This window comes from Xyrauchen texanus, chromosome 32 (genome assembly GCF_025860055.1).
Source record: "Xyrauchen texanus isolate HMW12.3.18 chromosome 32, RBS_HiC_50CHRs, whole genome shotgun sequence".
Taxonomy (NCBI): Eukaryota; Metazoa; Chordata; class Actinopteri; order Cypriniformes; family Catostomidae; genus Xyrauchen; species Xyrauchen texanus.
This window is the reverse complement of record NC_068307.1, coordinates 16,496,279-16,507,265: the sequence shown is the minus strand read 5'-3', so window position 1 is coordinate 16,507,265 and position 10,987 is coordinate 16,496,279. Positions and strand designations below refer to the sequence as shown.

At 38.0% G+C, this 10,987-nt stretch overlaps 1 protein-coding gene across 2 annotated transcripts; it reads right to left on the bottom strand.

Moving 5' to 3' along the window:
• Nucleotides 1–10,987, bottom strand: LOC127626290 (transcription factor Sp2-like). Of its 2 annotated transcripts, XM_052101984.1 has the most exons (8): nucleotides 10,953–10,987; nucleotides 9,600–9,679; nucleotides 8,111–8,860; nucleotides 6,003–6,221; nucleotides 5,599–5,878; nucleotides 2,861–3,041; nucleotides 2,536–2,729; nucleotides 1–1,946 (listed from the first exon to the last, which is right to left on the bottom strand). In XM_052101984.1, the coding sequence occupies exons 1-8, from the start codon at nucleotides 10,957–10,959 to the stop codon at nucleotides 1,846–1,848; spliced, it is 1,812 nt and encodes a 603-aa protein (XP_051957944.1). In that variant the 5' UTR covers nucleotides 10,960–10,987; the 3' UTR covers nucleotides 1–1,845. The 2 variants fall into 2 exon arrangements, with proteins under 2 accessions (XP_051957944.1, XP_051957945.1); XM_052101985.1 differs by lacking the exon at nucleotides 10,953–10,987 and having other exon boundaries at nucleotides 9,600–10,946.

Here is a 10,987-nt window from a genome sequence, read left to right as displayed (position 1 = left end):
TTAAAACGCAGTTTTACTGTTGTTTTTAGCAGTTTAAATTAGTTTTATGTATGATATTTCCCTGTTAATTTTATAATTTATTGATGCACAATAAGCAATTATTACATGTAAAAAATACAGGAAATGGTCTATTTATATACAACACAGTTATGCAAAATTAACAAAAAACATTTGTAGAATTAACCGTTTTTTAATGTGATTCACCCGTGATTTCATTCACTGTAAATCAATTTACATATTTCGCCAGTAAAGTTATCTACTGTGCTGCTGTATTTTTTACAGGAATTCTCTGGTAACCACAGCTGCCAGCGTTTTCCTGTAAAAACAACGGGTTTTTTTTTACAGTGTATATCATGGAAAGATAAAAGGAATCCTTTAAAACTGTCAAATCAAATGTAGGTATATGAACCAAATAATTAACTTATCCACTCAGTGAAAACCCTGAATTTGGTCAGTGCACATAAATTGGCTTTTCTTAACACTTCATAAGTTAGACAAAAATAAAGCAGTTCTACAAATGCAGTTCCATGGAAAAAGACAATTCTCTTTAAATACGGGTGCAACAGACTAAGGCAACTTTTAGTCAATAAAATGGGAAATCTATAAGTCTCGCATATTATAGGAATTAAACTATACAATGTTTTTTCCTTCTCGTTTACACTGTACACAGTCTACATATTTCATGATTGGCAGCACCAGCCAATACACATTTGTGTAACAATTATCCTCCATTTTATGTCCAAACACATCAGTATGAATTCAGACACTATACAAACATAAATGAGCAGACATTTTTTTTTCCTATTAAGGCCTCTTTTAGAGAGCTTGGACAAAAAAAAGGTGAAATTAAAAGGAATGACTGACTTTCACCAACCATTAATTTGAGACTGGTTTAACTGTACCTTAGTTTAAATAAAACCTTGTATATATTCATAACCAATCAGATTATCACCATAGACATTTCTTCCTGCTTCATGAATTCAGAACACAATAGAACACAAACATGAGTTCTTGTTTATCTACATTCTTGCGTGGACAGGCAAGCGATCTTTTAACAAACAGACATGTTTTTTTTAAATATAAATTATTCCTTATTTCAAACTTCATAAAAGAGGGTTCCCACCTTTTCACCTGCAGCAAGTCCAATGATATTGACCTTATCTCCTCTGCAGACTAGATACGATTGTCAAACCATGGAAAAGTATGTAAACCACCCCAGATATTAAAAAACAACCAAACAAGGTTATATGCTATCAAGTTTCATAACTTTCAGGCTTCTGTTTAAAAGTCTAAATCAGCCAGAAGTCATTCAACAACTGAAATTACTTCAAATGGGTTAAAGAGTTGTCCACAGCATTGTTTGTGTTCAAATTTGCCCATGTATGTACAAATGTTGGTTTGTATGTATGAAAACAAACATTTACCAGTCCAGAAACCACTGAGGGGGCATGATAGCTAAAATAGCCAAAAATATACATGTGAAAATTTGGAAATAACAGGGGATAGGAACTTTTTTGGCTGGAGTGTTCATTGATGCTGTAGTTCAAACTGAGAAAGACTTCCTTTCAACTCAACCAAGACAAGAATGGTATCCATGTTCTTTGTTTCTCAGGTGAGAGCTATACTTGTTCAGCCGGCCAGCCTTCCTCTGACAATGAGGGTATGTTAAAAAAGGAGACAGCAAGAGTAAAGTCGAACCGGAAATGGCTGGTATTAACAGGCTTCTTTACAGGGGCACATCGAACACATGAAAGGGGGTTGACCTCTTTATTTTCTCCCTTCTTTCAAGCCCCTGGGAAGAGTGTTTCCCTCCCAATGTTCTTGCAACCACCTGAAAGTAGCTGTTTACAGAGTCTTTGTGTTGATGTGCGTTTTGTAATGCTTTGTGAGGTGGTCACTCCGCATAAAACGTTTTTGACACTTATTGCACTCAAAACGTTTGTCTCCTGAAAACAGACACAAACACACACAATTTGGATTATATCTACATACAAAATATCCAACTACTACACCACATTTCCTATGTACATTCAGAGCAACTAAGATCTTAACCTTAAAACAGTGAAAGTGAATATGAAAGAAATTGAAATATTACTTTGTGTGTATACAGTGGCCCCAGAAAGGATTTGGACATGTATGCATAATATATATGTAAAAATGTACTTCATTAAATAACAAAATATTAAAACAAGTGGCATTTATTTTAATAGATACAAGATAGCACAAGCACACTTTAAGAAGAATATTTGGACATTTTCTGGTTGTCAAACATTAATGGAACACGTCCATAATTAAAGTAATGAGAGTGTCAATGACTGAACACCCACAAAAAAAAATGAACCTGGAACCAGCTGGTTAAAAAAACACACTATGAAAATGGCTTAGAAAAGTGAATTTAGGTCTGAGCAAAGGTCTAGCATCATTTGCTAGCAGATGCCACTTGGTTTGATACTTTGGTATGTAATACAATGACATTGCAACATTTTTAGGTGTGACTGAAGTCTTGGTGCCACCGCATATTTGGATGTTGTGTACCTGTGTGTGTCCTGGCGTGTCTTTGCAATTCGTCACTGCGTGTGAATCGTTTTCCGCAGAAGACCCAGCTGCACACGAATGGTCTCTCACCTGTGTGCAGCCGGACATGCGCCCGCAGCAGGGATGTCTTTTGAAAGGTTTTTTCACAGCCTACTATGTGGCAGATGTGTTTTCTTTTCCCCACTTCTCCAGGCCTTTAGCATACAAAAACCACATGTCACTTTAAATGATCTTATTTAAGCATACTTGGGCTCAGTCTTCACTAGGAAAGTACATTTCAAACAGATTTTGTGTGTGTGTGAGAGAGTGTCTTACAACTTCTTACCTCTTTTCTGCATCCTTGCAGTTTGGGCAGGTGCAGGCCATGCGTCGTTTTTTCTCTCCTGGCTGACTCTGCAATTCCAGTGCGAGTGTCTGCGTTTGCTCCACATGCATGGTCTGCGTTTGGGTACTGCCCAGCTGTAGACCCCCACCTGGAACCGCCTGCACTGTGAGATGCTGCTGGCCTAAAAAACAAATCAATTCCCATTAACACACACACACACACACACACACACACAGAAATTTAGGGCTGTCACTTTCGGTTATTATTGTAAGCGAGTAATCTAACATTTGTTATGGTGATTATTCAAGTAATCTGAAAAAAATACAATTATTATAATTCAGAATGCATAATGTTGTCGAGGTGAAATTCATTTTGGGTAAAAATGTGTTTGCTATACTAAGTTTTGATGCACAGTTATATAATTTTCATGGTTAAACTCTATTCTGGAGACATATAAGCCATTTTATTTAGTTGTTTTTAGCCATCATTTACATGCAAGGGAATACAATAGGTTACTTACAGTAATCGCATAATTGAGTGATGTTTTTACTCCCTTACGCTGAGCTGGAGTAGCTGCGGGCATTGTTGCACTTGTGCTACATACTGCCCAAATTGCAAAAGCTTGCCACGTAAAATGCCTTTATGCACCTGGACATTCTGTTCTTTCAGTAAATGCTATTAAAAATTTCACATGACAAGTCTAGCCGTTACTCTCACAGGTAAGCCTGTTTCATATTGCATCTGCAGGGCAGATAGACATGCATCTGTATGGCTTTAACAGCCAGCTAATCTTTGACTGACAACATATAGACCTGCTGCTTTATTCAGTAAATAAAAGTCCCTGGGTTCCTATGTTGAGATAATGCGATAAACTATCAAATATTTACCAGAAGTGGGGCATTGCATACTATTACAACTTCATCATCATAAAATCTAATTTACATGAGGAAGATTGCATTTACATACAATATGGTGGCCGATAGTTCATTTTTGAGCTGGAATGTAAAAAATACCTTTTCTATGTGGCTTGTTCACCGATTTTGCACCTATATGACTATGCAAAGGTACTCAGAAAGCTGCTTTCTTAAACAAATATTTTTACCAAAGAATATTTGACATTATTATTATAATACATTGTCAACAAATTCTAGAAATTAACACTAAGAAAATAAAGAATACAAATAAATTGCTAAAAAAACATCAGTACCGTTTAGTATTAGTCAAATGCTGACCATTAAAATTAAATTAATAGCTAAATAAACATCAGTACTGTTTAGTATCAGTCAGACTATTTTAATACTGCCAATCAATTAGTGTCAGGTTGTAAAACAAGAAGCATTTGCACCTGTCGAGAGATAAACAGTGGCAGAGGTGTTACATCATATTCTGCTATACAAGTTCAGGTTAAACTTTCAATGGTGGAAAACCAGATTTTTAAATATTAAATTTTATAAACGCGACGACTGGAATGTTCAGTTGAAGGGGGTACCAAACTGTGAATGCTGAACAAAACATTTTGGTGAATACATGTTTACACATTAGCTTCCACCAAGCTGATAAGCAATGGAAGTAACTACGTGGTTAGCTAGTTAGCTCGTTGTCATGGAGAGTAAAAGATGGACCAGAATTGCATCTCACCAACTAGGTAACTACATAGCGTGAAATCAATACTCAGACACAATCCACCATTGTCTGCTGAGCTGCAAAAAGATGCTCTGATGCTTAGCTTTCAATATGTTACATTACTGACTGCACTGACAATCTATAGCTGGCTAACAGTAAACCGTTGTGATAAACAGGAGTGACATGGTAGTTAGGGACAGTGTTAACGTTATATTAGTTATATTGAAAAGGGAAAATTATGGGGAAATTATTAACTTTCCAGTATGTATTTCACAAACTAGTTAGCAGCTTACTGAGAAGACACTGCTTAACTCCAACCGGTCTGCAGAGCCACCATCAGCTAAGAGCATGCTCTACTGGACAAATTATGTTAACAATGTGAAATATAAACAGAACATAAAATATCATATACCATTACTTGGAGGGGATTCCTGTTAAAACGAGCCTATACAACATAATCAGATGCATAGATCATTAGATAATCCACACAATCAGATGCATAGATCATTAGATAATCCATACAAAGCACAATGTACACACAGCACATAATGTGCTATCTGGCTAAAAACACGTTAGCTTTCCTGGACCAAATGACTTAATCGGAAATGATGTAGTACGTTGTCCAGTGCCATGGTACGCTAAACCAATCGTAACAGGATTCAGACCGCTGCAACCAAAGGTGGAAGTCATCCAAATTTGGGCAGAGAGGATCATTTGTTTGAATTGCAAATGGCCACCAGGATATGGCACCAAGTCAAGACACAGACTTAATGATGGCTCAAATGACACAGATGGAACTGAATGAGATCTCATTTAGTGCCCGACCGACTGATATCACAAAGTCACAAGCAGTAACCCGGCTTATAAGCAACACCTGTTTACATGTAACATGTCAAAAGACATGAACTTGGCTATAAAACTTTTGTCTGCGAGTAAAATAAAAGGGCTGGTTGTATTCTACTCTGCGAGAGCTTTCCACCAACATATGAAACATAGCTATTTGATCAGTTTGATGTTTTTGGTGTTCACTGTATCTGCAAAGACAGAATGGCAATGACAATGCTTGAAACAGGTTTTCTACTGTAAATGTGTGAAGCACACACTCACTCACTCACCCCCCGCGTTGGTGATAGTTACAGGAACACCCTGCACCTGCACACCATTAATACTGATGGTCTGAACAGCCTGAGCAGCAGAAGCTAGCTGGGCTGCATTCAGTGTTATCAGACCCCCTCCAGCCGGGGCAATCTTTGGAAGAGTCCTCTCTTTCCGTGTCCCTGTTTGAGCCTTTTTAGAGACCACTGCTGGTGTGCTGGCAGGTGTGGTCGGTGTAGTAACCATGGTCTCCTGTAGCTGTACAGCCTGCCATTCGCCTGAGGCTGTTTTAATCAGCACCTGGAGAGCATAGATTTCACATGTCTAACTTTAAAGTCAATTTCATGTACATATGAGAACATCAGATATTTGATTCCTTGATTATTCTCTGATGGTATGCAAATATATGTTTTTTTGAAAGTACCTGTGTGGGTTCTGAGGGTGTAACCTGCAAACTGGGCTGGACTGTCTGTCTCTGTGGTACAGGGGGAAGTGTGGCAGAGGCGGCCTGTACAACTTTTAAAGCCTGTGAGGGGATCTGAACGACCTGCTGATCGGATTTCTGCTGAACCAACTGCACCTGCTGCACCACAGCCGGCTGATTCCCCCCTGGACTCTGCACAATCAGGAGATTATTCCCTGCCTGTGACAAAAATAAATTATTAGGAACATACACATTCAACAAAAAGAGGTACCTGCATACTTCCTGGGTTGATCTAATGTAAAACATGTCCAGGCCTTATTTAAAAATTAAAAACAGTAATTACATTTTGAATAGAAGTACAAATAATTTTTTTCCACAGTATTTTTTGCATTACTTTAGTGACAATTAAGCAAATTTCTGCAACAAATTCGTAATACTAACAAACATAGCTGCAAATGACAGTATTTTCTTTAGATTTTGGGGGGAAATATGATAAGAATGTCTTACAGGTTTGGTGAGATTCACCTTCACTGCATAGTATACTTGTAAAACTACTTTAGAACAACTGGTCCTTGATAAGTATGCCACTGAAAAGGACAGATACAATCTTCATTTTCCCTTCCTTTCTTGATTCTTTCATAGGCCCCATGCAAACACAAAACGTTGTAAACAACAGCAGCATTCCTTTTGATGCATCTTACTCTGTTAATGTGCTTCTTTTATTCTGAAGCAATTATGGAGCCTTCATTAGAACAATCTGTAAACATTATAAGTGTTTTTAAACCATCCAGGAAACTGCTGTTCACTAAGCAAGAACCTTGATAAGCTACAAAACTTGAGTTTGGCTCCATCTAGGGCTGGACTTTACATTGAATACCTACAATATAGTCGCAATGATTTTGCTGACGATATAAAATTCAACAATATTGTGAATATCATGATGATTTTAATGAGCCTTGGGGTCTTGTTTTCAGTGCAGTTCACCTGCATTGTGAAGTACTGCAGGTTCAAGCATTTGTGCAATTCCAAACATTATTAACCGCTAGAAAGTTATAATACCAATCTACAAACACGTAACAGAGTTTTACAGTGGTTCAAACATGCCTTCATAATTTTTCAAATATATTTTAATTGAATACCTTTGAAATATTAATTATACTTCCCTACAATGGCCGTTTAGATGAAATGATGGTTCATCTGATAAAAAAAACATAATTAGAGATATATATATCGAATATCGTCAATTTGCTGAAAAGTATCAAGATATAATTTCTGAAGCCATATCGCCCAGTCCTAGCTGCAGATGCAGTATGGCAAAAACAGTATGCCAATGGAGCAATAGTAATTTTGAAGCACGATCTACTGGACACTTCACTATCCCATAATGCCATGGGAAGGATACGGAAGCAGAAGGATACATCACATTCAAAACAATGGTGGAAAAAAGTAGATCACTTTAAATATCAATTGAAGAGATTAAAATTAATACAATACCAGACATCGTTTATTGTGCAACCAACATTCCCAAAATAATTTGAAAAAATTAAGATTTGGTGTATAACAAACCTGAAATATACTGGGGACTCTTATTCTGAAATGGAGACTTGCCTCAGTAACAATACTCTATATTTCACTATTTACCTAATTTAGCTTTTTATAGCCTATATATATATATATATATATATATATATATATTCACAAAATGAATGATTTTTTGTGTGTATGTATGTATGTAATATATATATATATATATATTGCCCCAGATGAAGTTTCTGCTGACAGGGCAAGTTTCCATATAATTGCATTTCCATATAGTCGTATCTTTTGCATGCTCTCACTTCAACTTTGAACACTTGATTATCTAATAAAAAAAAATTAAAAAAAATATGCATTGACGTGATGGTAAAAATATGGATGAATATTTTTAGCCCGGACGATGTATGTCCGAAATGTTTTCATTCTACTCACCTGCATACCTAAAGAACGTACTTGATTACTGGCCGAGGAGTGCTTACTTCATTAAACGCAGAACATACTCTGACAGTACACGATTTCAGACACAGCAGTTCTTAGAAAGCCAAAGCAGAAATACAGAAATGTGCACATACCTGAATAATATTATCAGCTGTTGTCTCTATTAGCAATGCCTCCACCTGCTCAGCCACAGGTGGTGGTGAGGCTGGTTGAGGGGCAGTGGCTGGTTGGGCTACAGCCACTTGCCTCTTTCTTCCCCTCTTGCCCTTCACTGGAGCAGCAGCAGTCTCTGTAACAACCTGTCCTCCTCCCACATCACCTGTGGTAATGTTGAGAGGCAGAGTGAGTCCACTAGGAAGTCGTACAACATTAGCATTATTCTGTCGACGCTTTAATGAGGATGACTTGATCGCCACTGTCTTCTGCGGGGGAACCGGCGCTGGAGCCAAAGGTGGTGGGGCAGGTGTGGCAGCCTGAACTGTGACCGGTGAGGTGAAAATGGCCTGGTTGGTTCCAGGGATGATCTGGATCTGTCCTCCCTGAGGCACCATCTGAATGGTCTGAGATCCCTGGAACTGAGGAATCATCTGGTACTGGATGTTGGGAGTGGATGTGCCCGCTTGGCGTGAAGGGCTCTGAATCGTGAAGACAATGGGACTGGCCCCTGAGTTACCAAGGCCCGCAGGCAGCTGGATAACATTCCCTTTTGTTGAGAGAAACCCAAGGTTTTTGGGTGGAGCTGGAGCAATGGGGGCAGGCTTGATGGGGTGCAGACGGCGTGTGGTTGGCTGAGCTGGTGGTGTGCTGACTGGGGCTTGGGCAGCAGGAGGCCCAATCTTACTGCAGGTAGCTGCCAGAAGGGCCAGTGGGGAGGGCTGTGAATCCTGAGAGAATGTGGATGCACAATTACCAACAACAAACTTGATTTAATATAGTTTGCTAACAATTTCAAAATTGCATTCATGACAATAAAAAAAAAAAAAAAAAAAAGAGAGTGCAGATAACTAAACCCAAAACAACTGTGGCTTCAAAATTCATGTTTAATTCACTGTGTAATTTATGAACAAAAGTACATATTGTCAAGTAATGTTTAGCTCAGACCTTATTTAATTAATAAATAAAAATATCCCATTATTAAAACCCATGGGAATATCCTGATGGAACCTGTGGTGAATTATTTTCTGGGATTTTGGACTACAACCTGCACAGTTCTATTTTACTTGAGCTTTAAATCAAGAGTTTGCATTGAGCATGAAAGTCCGTTTTTTGGGGAAAATCCAGAGGGAACCCAAGGCGAATTAGACTTCCGGATGCGCCTACAAAATGACATCAGGTCTAAACTGCTCTATTGCAATGTTGTACATTTAGACATAATGCGGGAATAAAGAGACTGTGAATTGATACAAGAGGCATGAAACTAGCAAAGCTTTGTAGCTAATCAGTTGATTGGGACACTCAATTATACAATTTAGATGACATTAAACAAAAAATGATTCACCACAAAATGCCACAATTAATCAGAATCATGTATTCTATAGAGCTGTTCATTAATACAATTTAAAAGTAAAATATGGCTTAAAAAAAGACAAGTATGATAGTGCAAAATGATCAACAGGACCTTACTTGAGAAGTGGTAGTAGTGGAGGGCTGAAGATATTCACTGGGGCTGACTGCGACAGTGGTGGCCATACTGTCCTTTTGATCTGTGAGAAGAAGGTGTATCTATTTAAAGCTAAGAAAACACTTCCCAAATGAGACTTTCATTTGAGAGAAGATTGATAAAGCAGACATTCTTTAAGAACAGATATTTCAAGTCTTTGTCCTTTCTTGTTATTCTCATGAACCAGATTTGTGGTCACTGATTGCACTAAGAACCGGAAACACCAAAGACAGAATGCACATTTTTGACCATTTCAAAAAGTAAACAAAACACGAACGTCAAAAGCTTTCAGCTATGTCAGTGTAGCTAGGCGTTACCGTTGAAAATCAAACCCCTGGAGAGGAGTGATTCACTGGTGGGAAATTCGCGGACCGGTTTTAAACTTAATATACCAATAGTACGCGGTGGTAGTGGCACTTTACACCATCAGTAAATGCTAAAGACATCTATGATATACACCCAGCATTGCCCCCACTGACCCAGCATGTACAAATATCTCAGATCCCAACCCAAATAAACACTCGATGTTATGTTGCCTGCAAACTGGCTGCCACAGTTAGCAAAATGCACTAATTATAACCATTAACTTGGCTCTCTTTTACATGAATAAACTTCATAGTAAGTCTGAAGTTAACATGAGAAATCTAGACAACTCGCCATCAAATACAACAGTTCTACAACTGAAAATGTGCTCTCATAACCAGCTAATCAAATGATCATGCTGAAACTCTGGAATCGCGGATTCCTTTTGTGCCTTTAAATTTACGGCTAAATTTCTCTTTTTTACGACAGTATAAAATCAAACAACATTTTGATTAAAGCTGCAAGTTGCACCCAGCGACTAACGCTAAAAAGCTAAAAAAAAGCTAAAAAAAAAAAAAAAAATAAATAAATAAAAAAAGACGCCTACGAGTTGTTAAGCTATGCTAATTGAGAGCCTTAAAATATATTTAAAATGGGCTTGCATGGATTCTTTAATCAGCCTTCTACATGTGCACAGCATTCTACGAGTATTCAGAGTGGTATGCGAGTATGCGTGTGGAATAAGTGGGCAGAGAGAGTAGGAATGCGCTGATGGAGAAGGAAACTGCTCGGTTAGCATGCTTAAAGTGCTAACTAGCCAGATAAACTCTTCGCTGCGGAAAAGAACACCGATACCGGAAGTGTGCATTTAATCAAAACGCTGTTCTACACTTGATTTTTTTAAAACACGTATGTGCATGTTAGGAAATCAAACACATTTCGTTTAAATCTCTGAAGGAAATTCTCAAGAAAAGCACATAGTAATAAACATCAACGTTATAATTCCTACCCACCGCTCATGACGACATTCACTCTCCGTGAAGCCTTG